Source organism: Micromesistius poutassou (genome assembly GCF_964030765.1).
Source record: "Micromesistius poutassou genome assembly, chromosome: 19".
NCBI classification, from domain to species: Eukaryota; Metazoa; Chordata; class Actinopteri; order Gadiformes; family Gadidae; genus Micromesistius; species Micromesistius poutassou.
Genome location: NC_140289.1, coordinates 7,046,547 through 7,068,305, shown reverse-complemented (window position 1 = coordinate 7,068,305; position 21,759 = coordinate 7,046,547). Strand labels below are relative to the sequence as shown.

The 21,759-nt window shown below is 43.8% G+C and overlaps 1 protein-coding gene across 1 annotated transcript in view; it reads left to right on the top strand.

The window, feature by feature from the left end:
• The first annotated feature begins 9,066 nt into the window (after positions 1-9,066).
• Positions 9,067-21,759, top strand: part of enpp1 (ectonucleotide pyrophosphatase/phosphodiesterase 1) — a 25,702-nt gene continuing 13,009 nt past the window's right edge. Inside the window, exons 1-7 of the mRNA XM_084484029.1 lie at positions 9,067-9,401; positions 13,175-13,247; positions 13,829-13,954; positions 17,007-17,132; positions 19,041-19,104; positions 20,918-21,015; positions 21,406-21,485. Of these exons, the coding sequence (XP_084340155.1) occupies positions 9,261-9,401; positions 13,175-13,247; positions 13,829-13,954; positions 17,007-17,132; positions 19,041-19,104; positions 20,918-21,015; positions 21,406-21,485 (708 nt within the window). The 5' untranslated portion in view covers positions 9,067-9,260. The remainder of the gene's footprint in view (positions 9,402-13,174; positions 13,248-13,828; positions 13,955-17,006; positions 17,133-19,040; positions 19,105-20,917; positions 21,016-21,405; positions 21,486-21,759) is intronic.

Below are 21,759 nucleotides of genomic sequence, written 5' to 3'. Positions count from 1 at the left end.
TATATATTTTTTTTACTAGTTAGTTAGTTAGTTACTAGTATCTTATTAAATATTAATATAAAGTAGGAGCCTGTATTTTAGTGATGGTAGGCTACTGGGTGAAATGTGGTTATAAGCAACAGAGATTAGATGCTGGGCTTCAATAAATAGCTATTATGTTCTACTTACAATCACCTTTCAGTCTCTTTATTGATAAAAAACAACATAAATGTCATAAATATCAATGTAAAATATTTATATATCAACTTACATCATCAAATATCAGATCTATATACTAGATTCCATACTTTCAACAACGTTTTATTCAAACCTCTTTCAAAAAGGCTGAGCCAGCGAAGTGTCAAGTCGGTTCACACACACACACACACACACACACACACACACACACACACACACACACACACACACACACACACACACACACACACACGCGCGCGCGCGCGCGCGCGCGCACACACATACGAAACATGCACACGCATATGTTAAAACGCACGTGCACATATAGCGTGTCTGGAACACCTCGCCACGTTGACAGTTCTCCATCATCACATCATCTATGGAATCGCTGAGAGGCAGAGGAGTGAATCTGCATAATCCTCTGCCAGTCACTGAGCGATGGCCCGGTGCAACACTAAAGGCAACTATCCAGGGCCAGGCTAAAAATAGCTCCAGCTTCAATAAACACGTTAGTCAAGCGAGCTGGCGGTTGCCGCTACACCTGAAATCCTCGTTTGAGGGAGTCACATCGATCAATAGGCCAATAAATCACAGATCACTAAATCAATAAATGACACTTTGATTTAACCGGCATGGTCTTTTTTTTTAATAGAAAGAATAAGAAATTATATATATATATATATATATATATATATATATATATATATATATGTATATGTATGTATATATACATATATATATATATATGTATATGTATGTATATATATGTATGTATATATACATATATACATATGTATGTATATATAATATTATATACAATACTTTTACAGCCTAATGGATATAGTTGGGCATTGTACAGTAGGCCTAAAAACGTTGGAATAACAGATACAGTTACACATGAAAGATTCATATTCACATCAGGTAACCCTGGTGTGGATGTGTTTAGTGTCTATTGTTGTGTGTATGAAGAGTATGAAGAGTATATGAAGGGTTTAGTATTCTGAGGTTGTACACGTCAACCCGGAGGGGTTCTGTAATAAACAACCCCCATGCAGGAGTCTAAATACCTCACCAGTGACCAAGACAAGCTTTAGTTTCTGGATTCTGGTTCTGGTCTCTATGGACACTCTACTTTAACTATAGATTCTGGTTGAGACGTTGGATTTTAAATAAGCCAGACTTTATTGAAAAAACGTATGCCCAAATGCACAATTTCTGCTAACATCTTTAGCGTTTGAACTCCACTGCCCTTCATTGCTCCTAAGAAAACTGCCACACCTCTCCCAAGGGAACCTTTTTCCTGGTGATGGGTGATGGGTGAATATTGATCCAATGAAAGACTGCTTCCCGGAGCTAAAAGTAACACTCTAATCCAAGATTGTATCGATATCTGTGATTATGGTCGTAAATCAAACAACCCTGCATGGGTTGCAGATCATCTGTAGAAATACAACAGACCGAGACGGCTCTAAAAAGATTGAAAGCTGTTCCTAAAGGCAAAAGCAACACTAAGTGTATTAAACACACTGTCGGAATAGGAAGCTTCACACTGGAAACCTGTCAAGGGCCATGGAAGTGTGAAGCCAATAGGTTTTGACATCTAAATTGGATTCGGGATATTGGATATTGGATATTGATTGCATTTCCTATATATATTGTTTTGGAAAAACATAATGCGTGTCAGGGTTTGTATGTGCATCTATTAAGCGGGGGTGTAGCTGTGACTCAGCCCCTCTTACGAACCTGCCTGGGGGCTAATGGTGCATTGTTTCTGGATCTGTCCTCCGGGAGTCTCTCTGAGATCGGAGGCTTTTGGAACCGATGCTAAGACAACGCTACAAAGCCCCTGACCTTACTGCCTTTACTGCCGCTCAAACGCGTTGTGATGTGATGTTGTGATGTGAACCATGTCCTCAAAGAAACCACGTCAACAAACCACACCCGGGACATCTGGATAGGCAGATGTGTTTGCCTGTACAGATGTTTGCCGTGGTGAGGTGTTGAGATGCGTTCTAGTAATCTATTCCTGTATCCGTCATCAACAAGGGTTTATTATGGCTGGCCCCACTGACAAGAATATCAGTTTGCAGGCTTTGAGAATCCAGACAGACTGGAATAAACCCCAAAACGGCCCGTGTGGAGTATTTGACGACGTTCAGGATCTACACAAGCAGCCCAGCCAGACAGCTCTGACAGTCACTTTACATTCTCCACCCACTCTTCGGTCTCTACCTATATCCCATGCTCAAACATTATCTGTTATTTTATCTTATCTGCACTCACCTACAGTTTCATGTATTTTTGTATCCTGTGGTCTGGGGTCTTGATTCACAGCCCTCTGCATCCATAACTCATAACTCAGTACATAATTGATGTAACTCATGTGATGTGATAAAACTGTAACTGTGGCTTATATTTAGAGCCCAGATGTGGGCTCTAAATACATTATTATATATTAAGAATCACACACTTCACATGAATTGAGAGAGACAATTCATGACAAGAAGCCTTCCTTCTGTTCGAATTGTCCAAAGAGTGAATCGTGTAAATTGATCCACAGCTGTAAACATGAAAATTGCAAATACTTGTTACAATGATAAAATGCTAATTTATTCACTGGCTGTGCTTCAGCTATGGCCAGGATTTTAATTATGTATACTTGTGTCATCACCTTGTGTCAGTTTCACTGGTTAACAGTGTATGTACCATATTGACATGGTGAAAACCCCTCGCTTTAAAATAAATCCATATCTGCTAAAAATGCATACTGCCCTTTCAGCTGTTCAGGCAAACATAATCTCAAAATCTTGCTATCGATACAGCCAGTCCTCGTATGCACGGGCACGCAATGGCTTCTCACACACATGTACACACGCACACATATGCTCACACTTCACACGTACACTCACACTTACTCACAGATACACACACACACACACACACACACACACACACACACACACACACACACACACACACACACACACACACAGGCACGCACACACACACACACACACACACACACACACACACTCGGGGTGCAGGGCTGACTTAACATTACTTGAGAGAACACATTACATAATGGCGTGACACAGGGACATCATTAGGGCAGAGTCGAATAGACAGCAGCCGTCAGCGGCCCTGTCCGCTCCCACACCACCACCACCACCACCACCCCGCTGCCTGCTCCCGCCTACTGCATACTGAGAGCGGTGGCCTTCAGATGGGGGCAGCCCCCCCGCCCCCCCGCCCCCCCGCCCCCCAGCTGGCATTCAATTAAAAGCCTTTCATTTGCCCATCATCATCTCTGCATCTCAGCAGTGAGCGCCACCCCCCACCCCCTCTACAGTCGCTATAATAATACTTCAGCGCTCCACAAGCCAGGCGGGGCATCGGCACACGCGTGTATGCACACTGCAACACAAACACACACACCTCTACTCCTGTGGCTTATTATTAATAAGCCACAGGAGTGGGAGTGGATCTCACCTTTCAACCATAAAATCCTTTTGTCATTTCGCTGCGGCTGAGTGCCACTTGCTTGATCATGTGCCTCGGGAATGGAATTATCATTGGATAATTTTGCATGTAATGATTTGGTTTGAATTTTGAAATGATGAGCACATGCTGTTATTCTGTGAAATGTGCTTTTGAGGACTTTTAGGCAGAAGGGAGTGGAACTATTGTTCTGTTTCATTCTTTTCGAGCACCCGGTATTAAACATAGCCGGCTTTTGAACAATCCTTGATATTCATACTGGCATTATACACTGGATACTTGATATTCATGTTATTGTTTTTTGAGCGCTGTGAGTGATGCTTGTTGCTTGTGTCCAGTTGCTGGCCTGTTAGCTCTGCGTTGTACATTATATACATTTTTTTATAATTGCAACATACTACAATACAACATAACATAAAACAACATAGTCACAAACACAATGATAAAACATACTTTCTAATTCAGCATTGCTTTTGTCTATTCTGATGTTACATAATGTATATCTTTCTGAATTTAGTATAGAGATATATCTATAGTTGTTTCAAAAAGAGCTGCAATTAATATTGACACCATCGCCTTGCTTCAATCTAAACTGCATAAGGTCCGCCCACGGTTCATGCTTATTGATTATCTGCCAAGAACATCAAGCACCGATCTGCATTATTAAAGATTGGTTTTGAAAGAACAGGTGTATATGCTGAAGGTACCGATTCTATTATTTTGCAAAAATCCCTATCGATTTTGCACTGCATATTATGTTGTATGTTCTATCCATACAGCAGCCCACCCTGCTTTAATATTGATGTGATGTCAAAGTAAGGGGCCCTGCATGCCAGCCTTCTCCGGGGGCCCCCCTGAGAGACGTGTCTGACAGCACATAATGAGGATGTTCACCTCGGGCCCCCAGCTGGGCGGCCCTGGACATGATCTGCTTCCTTAGTTAGCACTGACTTACACAAACTTAATGCATGTACACACACACCTAATTCATCTACACACACACACACACACACACACACACACACACACACGCACACAAACACTTAATGCATGGACACACACACTTAATGCAGAATGCGTGTGCACATGTACGCATACACACACACACCATTCCATTCCATTTGAACATTTTAGCAACAAGGCTAGTAAATAAATAACCATCCATACATTATTTACAGCAGGATCTTTCTAAATCATCCAAGAGTAATTAACCAAAGGGGGTGACTGTATTTATTTAAATCACACTCTCTAAAACAGTCCAATGGCCAATTTTTATCCAGTGTAAAATATTGATTGTTTCCTACACAACACACTCACTGCTCTACCTCTACTGCTCCCATCCCTGCCATCCAAAGCGGTTTCCTGCCGTCAGTCTCTCGCTAGCATTGGCCATGGAGGAGGGATCTCCTCCTGGATGCCGCCCGCCACCACACTCAAGTCCAACTCCCCATGGGATCTGCAAGTTCAGAAAGCCAAAAGCAACAGGACTTGAAAGGCTGTCTTCAGGTCCCTCTCCAAAGGAATACATGCTCCCCTCTCCTCTTAACGTGTCATTTCAAAGCAAGACCCGCTCTCCCCAGATTTGTCGGTGGGTTGATCTTTGTTCCTTTTAGGTGTGTTTCGTTGTGGTATACGTTCATGTACACATGGGAAAAGAGACGAAACAAACAATGAAGAGGATTAGCAGGAAGAGATTAGTGAGGTTTTATTTTGAGTAGAAACCCTTGACCACACACACTCTCTGAGACTGAGACGCCTCCAGATACAGGAAATGGCTTATGTCAGATACACGCCAGTGTGATTCATACATAGCAGTGAACGTAATGGAAAATCAACTATGCCTTCGTAACACATTTGCTTTCAGTACTTCCATGACATTGGACTGTTGGTCAGTTTCCTGTTTTAGTTCCACAGGTAAATGGATTATAACGGATACATTGAAATTGAGATATTGAAATATCTAGAATTTGAATCATTTCATTGCCATTAATGACATGAATAAATATCATTAGTTTCTTAGCCTAAAGCACTTGTGTACAGTGCAGATTGATTTAACATATATTCTAATTATTCTCGACTTTTAAAGGTCTACAAAAACAATTCAGAACCATGCTTGAGGCTTCAAATAACCTCAACAATATTCAGGCAGTCTCAGTATATAATGTCAACCAGTCAGAACACATTATGAAAATATTTCTCCCTTGTTTGTGCAACTTGTTCCTTGAAATTGTTCCAAATCGAAATTCTTATGGCCACTCCAATACAAATCTGACCTGACCATGGTACTTATTTGTCTGAAAGTAGGTGTAGGACAATCTAGTCAGTGGTTAGGGTGACTCTCAGCCAATAGGTTCTGGATTTGAACCCCAACGTCCTCAGTCCACCTGTATGCATCCCTGAGCAAGATGTCTAGCCCCAAAATGTTTACAAATAAGAAGGGGTCACTTTGGATTAAAAAGCATCTGCTAAATGACTATGACTAATAGTGCAAGGTTGGTGCATGCAATTCCTTATATATCTCCTTCTCAAGTTAATTTAATTGATTTCTAGGGGAATGCATTCATTTAAAAATTAGGTTCCTCTTTACTTCTGCCCTGACTCTATTTATAGTCATGCATAAAAGCAGGGCAGATTTTAGTTGACCTGTTTCTGCACCCCTCAGACCCAAGCACGTGACTTCAATGACCTCTAGCTAGCCATGTTATTTTAGCAGCAAATGACCGATGTTGTACAAATAAATGATGCCATGAGGTTCACTGCAGTGTTACAGGTAATATACAGTATATATAGACGGGCAGCACAGACTCTGTAACCGATTACACAGAGCCCTTGGAATATTACAATCCACAACCCTTTGCACTGGATTTGATGTCTCAGTGCCCAAAGTCAAAATGCTTACGACTGCCAAATAAACATATAAACGTATGTATTTTACAGAATAATATTAGCACTATACACGCTAATCGATCATCAGGTTTTTCTCAACATGACACAATTCCAAGAAGAAATTATGCCAGTGAACTTTTGCTCAGGGGAGATGTGTAAAATTGCAGCTGATAAATTCTTTAAGAACATAATCTACCTCCCCATGCGAGTCATTAATAACCACATCATCCCCCGCCCCCCCCCCCCCCCCCAACCCCCTACAACCCTCCACATCAAACACCCTGCAGGCGTTCCTAGAGACACTTTGATTCGACTGATGGGATGCAAACATATGACCATAAACTGTCCCCTGCAGGTTCTTATAACCCAGGAGCGAGAGGCAACATACAGATAGATACATTTCAGCTGGCAGAGTCACTAAAGTGCCCAAAGGGGGAGCACAGTGACGGTCACGGTGCCAATATGAGGTCGAATCCTATTGGCATCAGCACCCCAAAGGCCAGGGAAAGGTTATTGTGTTGCCACGGGTTACCGTCACATCTTCTTCTGCTTCAAAGGGTCAAGGTTGACAGTGGAGCCTGGTGGACTCTGCCTTCAACGTTGTGTATTTTTCATGAGGAGCCTGCCAACAGACAGCTCCCACCGTATGCTAGTTGGCGACAGAGGTCAAATGTCGATAGCAATTATCATCGTCTACAGTGTTTGTACAGAAAGAGTTAATGAGTGACACGCAGTCGTCCTCTCTGAAGTTCAGTTGACAGCCGGCTGGAGCCCGGGCAAAACATTTTGGAAGAAAAACAAGTTGCATTGAAACAAATATATTTATATACACACATTCGTTCATACAGACAATGTATAATTGAATAATATATTTTAATCAGTAAGAATATTCAAATATAAAACGTGCCGTCAACGATATATAAATATAAAATGAATAATACAGCAGAGTCAGCACGGTTCTCCTCAGAGCATGTCTGTGGTGCGGGGGTGAGACAGTGCACTGTGCATGTTGTTGTGTTATGTCAGAATGAGAGGTCGTCTTCCACAGCCAGCTGGGTGGTGGTGGTGTTGGTTGGGAGGGGGAAGGGGGAGGGGGGACAGCTGTAGGGTCTCTGCTGTGCTGAGACACTCTGTTCACAGAGAACTGCTTCACTGAGCATGAGATCCGTGTGGCACACACACACACACACACACACACAGCAAATACACTTGCATGCCAAATACGTGACACGTGCGCACAGAGCCGTTGCACGCACCCGCACACACGCACACCCACACTCACACACCCGCACACACACACACACACGCACACACCCACACTGAAGGACAGTTTCTATCCATGGGCCTTCGGGCTTCTCAACCGTCTGTAGTTTCTTACCTTCACGAGGCAACCTTATTAACCTACATCATTTGGTACCTATCTACCTCATAATTGCATAGAACTTTGTCTTTTGCACTTAACTGGGACTGACTGAACATTATTGGGTTTTGGATATAATTGGATTTTGTTTATTTTCCCAGCTATATTATTACCCTTTTATGTACTTTCCATTATATTTATTAATATTTACTGTCTTTATACGTTGCAGATGACATAAAACCCAGTCAGACTCAATTGTCAATGTGAATTATTCGCATTGACAATAAAAGACTTGGACTTGAACTTTAACACACACACACACACACACACACACACACACACACACACACACACACACACACACACACACACACACACACACACACACACATACACATACACTCAAACACAGTGGGGTACATCAATGAGCTTGAGCAGTAAGAACAGCCACGGGTCAGAGGTTAGGATGAGTGCAGAAACAACATGCATGTGATCTCCGGTTTCACACCATGGGCTCCGCGTGGCTCCAGGGGAGAACTGGACCTCACCAGTTGCACTACTTGTGTATGGGGCAGTGATAAATGAGGAAATATTGTATGTATGTTACAAGTATAGTACATTTATTCTTTCTGAAATTTGGATTAATGTCGCCCTAACCGTGTATGGAAAAATCCCTATAATTTAGCTGATTCTAAAAGTGTGTTTTATTACAATAACAATATCTTGTACTCAATGTAGTGGGCTTCTACCTCTAAAATGCTTAACTAGGTTTAATATGTCAATGAGGTTAAAATAGTAGAGAGTTCGTAGTAATTGAAGTCAGTCCAGTAGGCTGAACTGCAAAACATATTACATGTAGATACCAGTGGGTGGCGGCAGCGACTCATGACAGTTAAAAAAAAAATGGAAAAATACTTTTTCTTCGCTGAGCATCTGTCGCATATTTGGACTAACTTTCTATCTTCGTAACTTGTGATAACATTTTTTTGTCATCGTAGCCCTATCGTGTGTAGGTCCATAATGACGTCACCCATTGATTAATAAAGATAACTGCGAATTGTTTCGACGGATTTAGAATAAACGTGGAACGTCTGGGATCCGGCTCGGAGTTGGAACTCGGTTAACGACTCGCTTATCAATTTACGCACGCTGCTTCCTAAATGCACATTTGGATAGGCCCGCGTCAAGAAGGCGGACCTACTCCAAAATAAAGTTCTTTACTTACAAGAGGCTACTCAGTGTTAGGGATATCAGTGGGATATCGGTGGGATACCGCTAGTCAATATTGACTAAGCTCTCAGGTAAATACATATATCCACGGTGTTTAGAGTTCACCGTCATGAACACCAAAGAATCCAAAGAGGAGGACGGATCCGCAGAGCAAGCCGCCAGTTTATTCGGGGCGCCAATTATGGAAAGTAACTCAGGACACAATGGACACAAATGGAAAAGTTCTCACAAATGGAAAGTCATTACTGGGGTACGTAACCTACCTACGTTATTGTAGTATGTTACGGACTGTATCATTACTCCACTGGTTATTCTGTTACATGCGTAATTCATACTTTTAGTGACAGCTGATGGCTTGTGAAGTTGACGTTTTGAAATATTGAAGAGATTTATGAATGAGCGGTGTGTGTGTAAGTATATATATATGTACTTATGTTTGTATGTACAGTATGTATGTGTGTGTGTGTGTGTGTGTGTGTGTGTGTGTGTGTGTGTGTGTGTATATATATACATGCGTGTGTGTGTGTGTGTGTGTGTGTGTGTGTGTGTGTGTGTGTGTGTGTATAAATATAGTTATAGGCTTCTATTTGTCATATTATTTTTTTTTAAACCAATTGCCTATAAACACCCTGCAGCCACAAAATTAGTTTCTCCTCCAGATTCGCTGTCTTTTCTACATAGCGTCCATGTATTTTTCATGCAAGACCTAACAGTACAGGTGACTTGGCAGATTGAAACCAACCCATCAGTCATGTTCATGCCCCGCCCCCTCCGTTTCTTGTATGTGAATGGGTGTTATATTAAACATTATTGTCTTATTTATTCATATTACAGGTTTTTCCACACATAAAGTCCTGTTCAGTTAAATTTGGATCAACACATACCTATGTAGGCCTAATAACTAATTCAGGCCTACTACCGGATCCTATGAAAACCACTTTCACTAGTCACTTGACACTTTCGCCAAGGTGTTCATAGAGCGGCTGCTTATTTAAAACAAATCAATAAATGTGGTGAGGTGAAAACTGCAACGTCTAGACAGCTTAATCCTCTTGCCTGGCCAGAAGTCTCTCTAGCAAACATCTGGGGGTAGGGCCAAAGTGCTGTTGCAATGTTGCAATGCAGAAGATTACTAAATCTGTGGATGAAAAAACTTTTCTCAGTGTGTTTCTGCTCCAAATGGCACAAATGGAGCCATGGAACCAGTGAGGTCATTCACAAGCAAGTGCAGACTAATGAGATGCTTGATCAACAATCGGATGGAATATCAGTGCTGATTTACAATTTCACTCCCAACTATAGTACAATCGGATCCTTGTTGAACCCGCTTAAATAATTATCTCCAAGCTTCAGACTGTTTGGTTTCCACCACACATGCCATGACGTCTAAAACCCCAGGCTGGCTATTCTCAGAGGACCACACTTTCATTTCCCCTTCCTCCCACCTGTGTGCGTCTGACTTGTGTGTCTCAAGGTGACGGTCTGCCTGCAACGCCGACTCACACTCCCTGACGCTGTACAGATGTGCCTGGTTAGAGCTGGGAGGAGCGTGTTTTGCAGGAATCCAGATTTACCTGCGGTGGTCGGTCCTCACATCCCCATTTTGTGTGTTATTTAAAGACGTGTGACCTCTCATGTGGATGGACGTGTTTACTGGGTTTACCATCGCTTTTGGTTAGATCACTTTTGGAAGCTTTTCATTGCTTTGGTAATCGCAGTAAGTGCAAAAAGAGTCCTCCGTTGGGAGGCAGTTACCAGGCGGAAATGGACAGCTGGACTCTTTTACTGGTCCTGCTGCCACCCTAGCAGGTAAGCAGAAACGAGGATGGAAGGATGGTCTACATTTTCACAGATGGCTTCTTACGGGGAAGGTTTTCGGTGCGGATTTAGTCACATTAAGTCAAAGACATAGGCATCAGTAGTCTTTACAGCAAACCACTAAGACCTGCGCCCTTGCGTTTATTGAGCAAACATCAAGTCCACTCAGTGTAGGGTTTATCAATGAGAGGGGACCCCCCTTTTTCTATCATTAGCTTTATTTATGTCTGAACTCCGCACACTGCCTTTGAACCACCCAGTGTAATTACAAAGCCCCATCGCTGCACTTGAAGCCGAAGCAGCCTTCCCCAGTCAAAGGAGGAGGTCTGAGACTGCTGCTAGGGTGTGTGTGTGTGTGTGTGTGTGTGTGTGTGTGTGTGTGTGTGTGAACTTCTATACATTCAAGCTTTTCAATTAAAGGGAAACTGAACTTATTTTATGTGGAAAAGAACTTTTGGAAATTGACATTGAAAAGGCGGTCAAAGACCATGAGAGAGTCCCACTTGCGGGCGCACCATAAAGCCATGCACACACACGCACACACACGCACACAAACGCGCAAACACGTGCACACACACACAAACACACACACACAGACGCACACACACTGGAGAAGTTATGTGACCAAAGTTGTTAGTGTCCTCTAAAGTTTTTTGAGTGAGGCAATTAGAGTGGTGAACTACTTGGTGGTGCACAAAACTATTGTATTGTGTGTTTTAATTGTGCCCAGGGTTTGTATGGCTCCCTAGGGTAACGAGAGACACACAGTCACGTCTAAAAGTCTAAAAAAGGAACAGTCTGATGGTGGCTTGTGAAGCGTTGCATCATTGTCCTGTGGATTTCTGGATTCCGCAATCAATTGTCAATCATTCGCAGCAGCACATCTTTTTCCGATGTGATGACCTTTGGCAGTTGAGGTACTTAAAATAGTCACTTCGTTCAACCAAACCACAACATAATCATTGACAAATTTTACATATTTGTTATGACATTAACCGCAACTGTGAATGGGCTTCCCGATTGCATTCAATTTCATTCAAAGAAGAACAAGGTGTAACAACGTGACTAATCATTACATTCTTGCACATCCTGGGAACAGAGACAGTCGAAGAGACAAAGACTGGAGAAGCACTGGATCTCTGAGCTTAGTTCCAAGGTTAATGATGAGCAAATAAAATGAAAATGTGAGCCGCATCCAAAAACACTGGCAAAGACAGGTTAATGATCAGATAATGGATGTTCCTCAATGGTCAATAGTCATTTATCATAGTCAGCGGTCAACCCCATCTCACAGGGGGCACAGAACGCCCCTGTGATTTAACTCAACTCAACTCAACCTCAACAGTTCAATGAGCTCCAACTTTCAGCAACAGCAGCTCAGCCTTTTGATCTTCAATTCATTATATTGTTAGGGTTGCACATTGTAGCTTCTCATTAGTCCTGACTCTTGCCGATTATAGACAACACAGATCTGTTTATACAGTACGCACCCATATATTACTTACGTACCATATCTATTATAGCCCTAAACACAGAAGCTTCTGATCTCAGACTCGGTGACTCTGTTATTGCATTAACAACAGATGTTCCCAATAGCCTGGTCTCTGGCTTTGCTTACCCACTGCTGTCCAACACATCCTCCAAGTCCCTACTTCTAAGGAGGTCCACTATTATTGATTTATTTTTCACTGAGTGTGTGTCAGGGCTTTCACTCCCCACTCAACATGCATGCCACCAGGCCATGTCTTGTTTTTGTTGATGTTTTTGCTGCCGTTTGGCGTGTTTTTTTGATGTAATGTCAGTACTATTTTATGATGTTGTTGATGACCCTTGCCTTGTCGTGAGAGTTTAATTGGGAAGAACGACCACGTTTTACTTCACATTTGATAATAAAACACATTGTCTTTGACCACATCCGTAACATTACGTTACCAAAGAATCGAAAGGCAACCAAAAACGGTATGACTACAGTACATAGAAAGTAGTAAGTTCTGAACAGTGCTTTCCATGCAGTGGTTGTACTGGAAACATGTTCATGCTCAACGCTTTGCATGGTGACTCATCATGTTTATTGAGGTTTAAGGAGATTCTTTGAGGTAAATTACTGAGCCCAAGAGATTAGGGCATTAATACACCTGCATTCATTTAGAAATCCACTGCAGTGGAGGATCATCAAATTATGTTTTTGTCGTTGGTTTGCTGCAGGTGCTGCTGCTGTGCCTTCTCGCCACGATCCTGGCCTTCGTGTTTTTCATGAGGCCGCACTGTGATTCAACAGGTGGGATTCAAAACCAGGATGTCCTCTTGGCCCCACTGCATACGGCACACGTGCACATCATTGACTCTTGGTTTTCTTTAATGTACTCTGCCCAAAATAATATGACCTAAGAAGTGATGGCCTTTTCCAAAAGCCATGTTTATCTTTATTCATTATCTGGATCTGCAGCTTTGTGACCCTCGACCCCCACCCCTTCCTTATCCCCAAACGTGTGTGTGTGTGTGTGTGTGTGTGCGTGTGTGTATATACATGCTTTCAAGTGTGTGTTTGTGCGTGTGTTTACATGTGTGTGTGTGTGTGTGTGTGTGTGTAACCATGTGTGTGTGGGTGTGTGTGTGTGTGTGTACACATGCTTTCAAGTGTGTGTGTGTGTGTGCATGTTTACGTGTGTGTGTGTGTGTGTGTGTGTGTGTAACCATGTGTGTGTGTATGTATACATGTGTGTGCGTGTGTGTGTGTGTGTGTGTGTGTGTGTGTGTAACCATGTGCGTGTGTGTGTGTGTGTGTCTGTCTATCCATGTGTGCGTGTGTTTTTAACCATGTGCGTGTGTGTGTGTGTGTGTGTGTGTGTGTGGTTGCAGGGAGCAGCTGCAGGAACCGCTGTGCGGCGGCCAGCAGCGACGCGTCCGCCTCCTGCCACTGTGAGCCCACCTGCGAGGCGGCCGGGACCTGCTGCCGGGACTATGAGGAGCTCTGCCTGGCGCCTAGTGAGAACACACACACACACACACACACACACACACACACACACACACACACACACGCCTATACACACACACACACACACACACACACACACACACACACACACACACACACACACATATACACGCAGACACACACACACACACACACATACATATATACACGCAGACTCACACACATATACATATAGATACGCAGATGCAAGCACACACACATGCGCACACACACACACACACACACAAGTATTCACATCTCCACACAAACACGCCAGCACGCACACACACATATACATATACAGGCAGAAACACACACACACATACATTTATACACACACATATGCAAACATATATACACACGCGCACATATGCTAACTCAAATACACACACACACACACACACAGGCACAAACACACATACACATACACACACACACACACACACACATACACACACACAACCACACACACATATATACATACTACATACATACATACATACATATATACACACACACACACACACACACAGTCCATGTGCCATGGACGCCCCCCCTTTCCTGGATGCCTCAGACACAGAAAGCCGTGTGTATTTACAGCAGTGTTTAGGAGGGAAGGAAGGAAGGAAGGGAGAAGAGTCAAGTTACGGAGCAGACACTTGGAAAGAGATATAAAGAGCTGGAGCCAAAGACAGAAAGAGAGAAGGGGGTAAAGAGAGCAGTTCAGGCAGTTCAGTGCAAGAGGTGAAGAGACATAGGTAGAGAGAGAGAGAGAGAGAGAGAGAGAGAGAGAGAGAGAGAGAGAGAGAGAGAGAGAGAGAGAGAGAGAGAGAGAGAGAGAGAGAGAGAGAGAGAGAGAGAGAGAGAGAGAGAGAGAGAGAGAGATGGATGGAATTGCAAGATGGTTCAGAGGCTTATGACAAAAAGCACATGTGTGTAATAACACTTAGCCTAGGGAACTCCTGTCAGGTATGTTCACTCCGGTCCCTCAAAATGTATGTGTCCCATGAAGCCTGTAACGTAAACATGAGTGAGTTTGAGGCTGGCCAGGAATGTTCTGGAAAAGGAGAAGCTCTGGATGAACCGTGGGCAGCGACGTGAGGCCTTCTGTCTGCTGCAAACTAACACCGCAGGGAAAATACCCGTCTCCCATTTAAAGAGCTGGCTGTGGTCAGTGTGGGCGGCTGATCTGTCCCCCCCGCCCCTCCCCACACACACAGACATACACACACATTTGAGCGTGCCCTGGCGTCTCCTCCTCTTCATTCGATGCCCAGGGTTATATTTACCAGCCAGTCAACACGGCAGCCATACGCGAAAAAACAAATGCTTTGTTTGCTCTTTGCCTGATACTGTTACATTTTTGTTGTTGTTGCCTCTGGACATGATTCCTGTCTCTTTCCCCCCCTCACATAGGAGTATAGCTTTCTCTTTTATATTACATATATATATAAGTGACATTCAGTGATTGCTTTAGGGGCATATCTTGTCATCATAATTCATCTTGACTTCAAAAATGCATTTACAAACATTTATTATATTATATAATATATATATTATTATAATTGTCTGACAGAATCTTGGAAAGGATCCCTACAAAAAAAACTTTTTTTCTTTATTTTTACCCTTGTACGCTCTTTGTTATTGTGTCTTACAAAGTCTCGCTCAAGGTGAAGTCTTGCTTTGAAATCCTGCACACTGTTTGCAGGAAATGTCCCTATTGTCATTACAATCTCAACCCTCATTAACCCAAATCTTTTAGATAACACTAAGCTAAGCTTTCTGTCGTCCAGCACAACACACTTATCCTGGCACTCCTCTCGCCAACTCTTAATCTCGTTTCCACCGTTCCCTTCCTGCAACAACTCTTTTCGCAAGATTTTAGAGTATGTGTATGTGTGTGTAGGTTAATTGTTTGAGTGTGCTAGAGAGAGAGAATGTGTGTGTTTTTCTTTTGAATCCCCTACCACAGCAACCTGTCTCAGCAGACTGCACGGCATGTTTCCAACCCTCAGTCTCTGGCCCAGACAGAGGTTGAGAACGGGGCCTCTTTCCCACCTCCATGATAGAGACGACCATCTCTCATAGCGCTAGTCAGCAACACACACCCTTGGTGATCGTGGTGAACAAAGTACACAATGGTTTTACTGGCAAAGAGGTTGAGGGAATCAACAGGGGGGTTCACATTTTGGGTCACATTTTGGTTGGCAGTGACTCAGGAGGTGGAGCAGGTTGCCTGGCAAGTGAAAGGTTGCTGGTTTGATCTCCGGTTCTTCCTAGTGACATGCTGGCTGTTGCCTTACATGGTTGACACCGCTGTTGGTGTAGCAATGTGTGTATGAATGGGTGAATGTGAGGCAATGATAAAAAAGTAAAGCACTTTGTATGGCCACACTCAAAGTGAAAGTGCTATAATATGTATATGCAGTCCATTTACCTTTTTGAAGATGCTCTTGATCTATCCATCAGTCATGTTGTAGTAAAGTCACATAATGTGACCACACTCTGTCTGCAATGATGGAGTGGCTTGATAGTGATGAAGGACAGAGTGATTTGAAAGTCACAACTGACTGACTTCTGTCATAGATTCACACACACGCACGCATACACGCATTGCCTCATAGAGTGAAGCTTTCCTTCAATGGATAGCCACTGCATGCAGCAGACGTTACCTTCTCTAAACTACATTTACCACATGTACTGTAGCATAGTATTAGTAGAGGCTAATACTAATACCAATGTCAGAATTTGAATTTGAATTCCTAGCCTCCGATAAACAAGCCTTAAGTTCGGACTGGGGGCTTGAGAGCGTGAGGAGATGGTCCTTTGCTCGAGTCACGCTCAATATGTGAGAGCTGGCAGCTGTGTACTCGACGCACACGCCTGCACGCAAGCAAGCACACGCACGCACGTACAAGCACATCCCAGCCTCATTTCCATGTGTCGTTAAAACCTGATGTCAGTAGTAGTATTTTCCATGTTCATGATTTTTCATTCACATCTCTCTGTCTCGGTCTCTCTCTCTGTCACTTTCTCTCTCTCCCTTCCCTTCCTCGTCAGTTCGGCGATGGAACTGCAGCAGGTTACGCTGTGGCGAGCAGAGGTTGACCAAAAGTCTGTGCTCCTGCTCGGACGACTGCTCACAAGTGGGCGACTGCTGCGATAACTACCAGAGCCAGTGTCAAGGTGGGCTCTGACCTAAGCCTCGCCCTCAGACACGCACTCACACTCACACACACACACACACACACACACACACACACACACTGGTGATGCAAAACAGTCCCTCTGGCATCATGGGTAAACAAGAGAGTAACAGTGAAAACATGAGCAAGTCCAAATGCAAAACATGTGTACACATAACAATATAAGAACAAAGGACACATTGCATCGATCAGCATGTTGGAGGACAGCTCCTACTTCCTAGACATGGTGAACCAAGGACAATACAAGCACGGAGAACAGATCAGCACATACCGGTATACAGCAAACCCCCCCCCTCGTGCCTGACATGTTTTAATCAAAAGGGTCGTGTCCTAAGGAAGAGTGCTGAGAGTACTCAGACGGCCTGCTGGGTAAAGGCTGAGCTCCGCTTGTGTGTTGAACCGTCCCCCGTCCCCCCACGGAGGACTCCTTTCTCTGCATCCCGGTTCACTTCTGCCTTGACATTTCCGACTGTGAAAACAACATGGGGCCGATCGAACAGGGGGGGGACTCATACAACACATCATTTGCACATTATGAAGATCTCCAGATGGCACTGAGTTCTGGCGGCCTGCGCAGAGAACCACGGAAGCAGAGCGATTAATCACGGTGCAGACAACAACCAGTGCATAACCACGGTGGCTATCGACACCTTTTTCCTGTCGTAACTCAAGCTGTGTGAGAAAACATTGCTTAACTTCCTTCAACTGGAGATACCATTTCACAAGCCATTTTATATAATTTCTTTCAAGAACGCCAATGGCTTGGTCGGGCCCGAAATAGACCTATGAGTCAGGGCACATGTTCCATGCCTCAAGCTGAACATATGTACTCCGCTAAGATCCTTTTTTTTTCTTCTTTTTTTTTGCCCATCTGTAAGACGTTTGTGCCAAGTAGTTCACTCTCTTGGCTAACCTCGTCTGGTCCCACCCTAGTAACTGCTATTGTGTTCTGGTTCTGCTGCTCGTAAACGGTGAGACCAAAGCTTCACCAGGGAGAGACATCTTCTGAGGAATGCAGAAGCTGTGTTGTCACTCCTCCCATCTTCAGACATGTCGTTACCACAATGAACAATGCTCCGCTCTCCACAATGTTTTACTGCTCAATAAAGTCTATTGAAGTGGTTACTTTAGTTTCACTGTGGCCCATAATGTTTTCCTAAAAATCTGAACGTGGTACATTCTCCTTTGCAAGCATATTGCAAAAAAAGTTGTAAGGATAAAGTGTAAAACAATGGACTGTATTATCTGTTATGATTAGTCGTATCCTGCTGTTAGATTTCAGCTTATTTCTAAACCGTTCATATAGACGCTGCGTATAGAGTCTGCGAGGATTAATTAAGGTAATACAGCACAGGTGCAGACTTAGCTTGAATAGTCTTAGTATAGGTGGGTGAGGAGCAGTCTCCAGATGTGCTCCTTGGCTGTCCTTGGCTCTTCTCACCGAACCAAAGGTTTTGGGCGAGTATTATCCCTTGATATGGCCCTGGCTATGTCCCAGACGACCTGGTTGGTTTGTTCTTGTTGGGATATAAACAAATGGAGGATTGTTGGAAATAACACCAGGTATCAGTTGGAGAGGCACTGACCTGTCCCCACACTAAGAAATGTGAACACAGAGAGACACTAAAATACACCAACATTCTACACTGCTCATATTTAACTATAATCTTGAGTGTGGCATCGTCGCTGACCTCTGACCCACCCACTGACCTCTCACACTCCCACTGACCTCTGACCCACCCACTGACCTCTCACCCTCCCACTGACCTCTGACCCACCCACTGACCTCTCACCCTCCCACTGACCTCTGACCCACCCACTGACCTCTCACCCTCCCACTGACCTCTGACCCACCCACTGACCTCTCACCCTCCCTTTGCCTCTGCAGACGGCGGGAAGACCTGGCTGGACCAGGAGTGTGAGAACATTGGACAGCCACAGTGTCCAGCTGGGTAACACAAACACCCCCTCTCCATCCTCACTGACAATCACAAGTACAGACCCTCCCTCCTCCATAGGCATAGGCACTCCCAACCAGACGTGATGTCTGGTTGGGAGTGCCTATGCATTGCCACCTTCCCAGCATCTCTCTCCCCTCTCTTTATCTGCTGGTTTAAGAAAGGTCTGCTCACAGTTCTGTTCTTGTTTCCTACCAAAAGCCTTGTTTCAGTCCATTTTGGTGAACCCAGTTTGTAAGTTTGAAAGGCACATCTGTTGTCCTTAAGGCAGTGGGTCAGCACACTTGAGGCATTTCCACAAGTAATTATCTAACCTGGCTTATTCCCAGTGATTCGTTTTTAGCTTGCTGTTGGCAAATATATGACTCGAAATTGGTGACGGAAACACAAAGAGCATATTGGTTCTGGCTGATGTGATGAATGCCGCTTGACTCGATTCCATATTAATTGCCCCCATTCGTTTCTCCCATGGAGATTTTATTGTGGAAACGGACAAAACATGAGGTGCCCCAAGCTGCTCATAGCTTCCGTGCTAACAGGCTACATCAGGCTCCTCTGATGCTTGCGCCAGCAGATGAATGGGGTGACGTGTGAGACAATTCTTTCCTGTTGGTTGTGGTTTGGCAGTCTGGCGCGTGGAACCACATTTATTCAGGCTGCTTTGTTGTTGTTTATATATTTAGAGGAAGGGCAGGAATAGCCCAGCACATTTGTTTTGTAAGTGACGTTTACTGTGGGGAAAATTATAAAGTATGTGGGTATGTACGTGTGTGTTGCCGTGTGTGTGAGTGTGTGTGTGTGTGTGTGTGTGTGTGTGTGTGTGTGTGTGTGTGTGGGCATTCTTTCTCGCTAAAACTGAGGGTGTGACCCTAGGATCGTAAACTATGGAAAAGCAAACATTTGTGATTTGTTTTAATGTTATTTTTAACTTGCTATAACTTTCTATTTGAACAGTCATCTCTCAATGGTGTTTGGGTTTTTCCTTCAGTCGTTAACTTGGTCTCTGTGAGTGCTGTGTCTTCAAATGTCAATGCACTTTTCCATGTGTTATTCCCCATTAAGTATGGGCCTAATAGGATTCTCCTTAGACTGGAGGTTTTGGGGCCCCTAGTTTGAAGACTTTGTTTATACCATCTTATGTTCTTCACCTCACATGAAGCACTTAAAATTCATGACCCGGTTCGTCGAGTAGAACTCACTTAACACAGATTTGACGATGCCTTTTATGAGCGCTCAAGCGTTGTAGGATGGAAAAATAATCCATTATGTTTTTGACGATTAGTTCAGTTTATCATCAGTGTTAGATTAGCCGCCATAACCTCAACCTTTTGAATGACCTCACATGAAGAAGAAAAGAAAAACCAGAAACGTTTTTCAATCCATGGACAGGGTGTCGATTGTAATTTTTTCCATCTCCTCCTACTTCCCCTTTTACCTAAGTGTGTGTGTGGGCTGTGTTCGGTTTACACACACACACACACACACACACTCTCTGTCTGTCTGTCTGTCTGTCTGTCTGCCTGCCTGCCTGTCTGTCTGTCTGTCTGTCTGTCTGTCTGTCTGTCACTCACCCACTCACTCACTCACTCTCACACACACACACACACACACACACACACACACACACACACACACACACTGTATATATATCCCCCACTGTGATTAAGAGGATCAGTTTCCTTTTTGCAACACTGAGTCACTGTGCTTCACCGTTGGCTGTGCCTCCCCACCCTTCCCCATCCTACTCCTTCCTAACCTCACTCTTCTTCTTTCCTCTCCTTTTCTTGGACTCTGTGAACCCTCCCAGTTTCTCCAAGCCTCCGGTGATCCTGATCTCCATGGACGGCTTCAGGGCCGGCTACCTGAAGGCCTACGGGAGCCTGCTGCCCGTACTCAGCAAGCTACGTACGTGTTTTACCGTCGAGGCCCCCCACCGGGTTGGTCTTTCAGGGAAATGTTTTTTTTCTAATGACTGTGATATGCCTGCAGAAGCGGACAGATTTTATTTTTTTATCGTTAAAGCAATTTTCAGGCCATTTTTCCTATTTGGCTTAAAATCCACTTCCTCACTATCAAATGCATTCAAAAGTGAATTCCCAAAAAGTTTTGACCCTTCGAATATATTAACAAAAAAAAAAGTCCTACTTGGAAAATGAAATGTTCCACTTATTGTAAGTATTATGATATGCATGTACAATAGAGTCTGTGGTCTGCCCGTTATTGAACACACTGTCCTTAAGTGTCCATGAGAACCAATCCCTTGTTTCTTCTCCTTTTGTTTTGGTTTGTCTTCAGGCCGCTGCGGTATATCCACCTCACACATGAGGCCTGTGTATCCATCCAAGACTTTTCCCAACCACTACTCCATAGTGACAGTGAGTAGGTCCATTCACTCTGAGCGGGTCACGGGTTAAGTTGACCTTACGCAGGCCAGCCGGGGTTTGTTTACCAGACTCTCCATCACTTGGCACATCGTTCACATCTTTTCTATGTGTCTGATGTAAACATGGAATTTCCTGTTTATCGTGATAAGGTCTTTAGGATTCCCCAACCACTGGCAAAAGATAGTCCGGTTGGCATCGCCCAAAGGGTTTCCTGAAACTTTTTGTAATGTTAGGTTTGTGTTTGTTTGTGTTTGTGTGTGTGTTT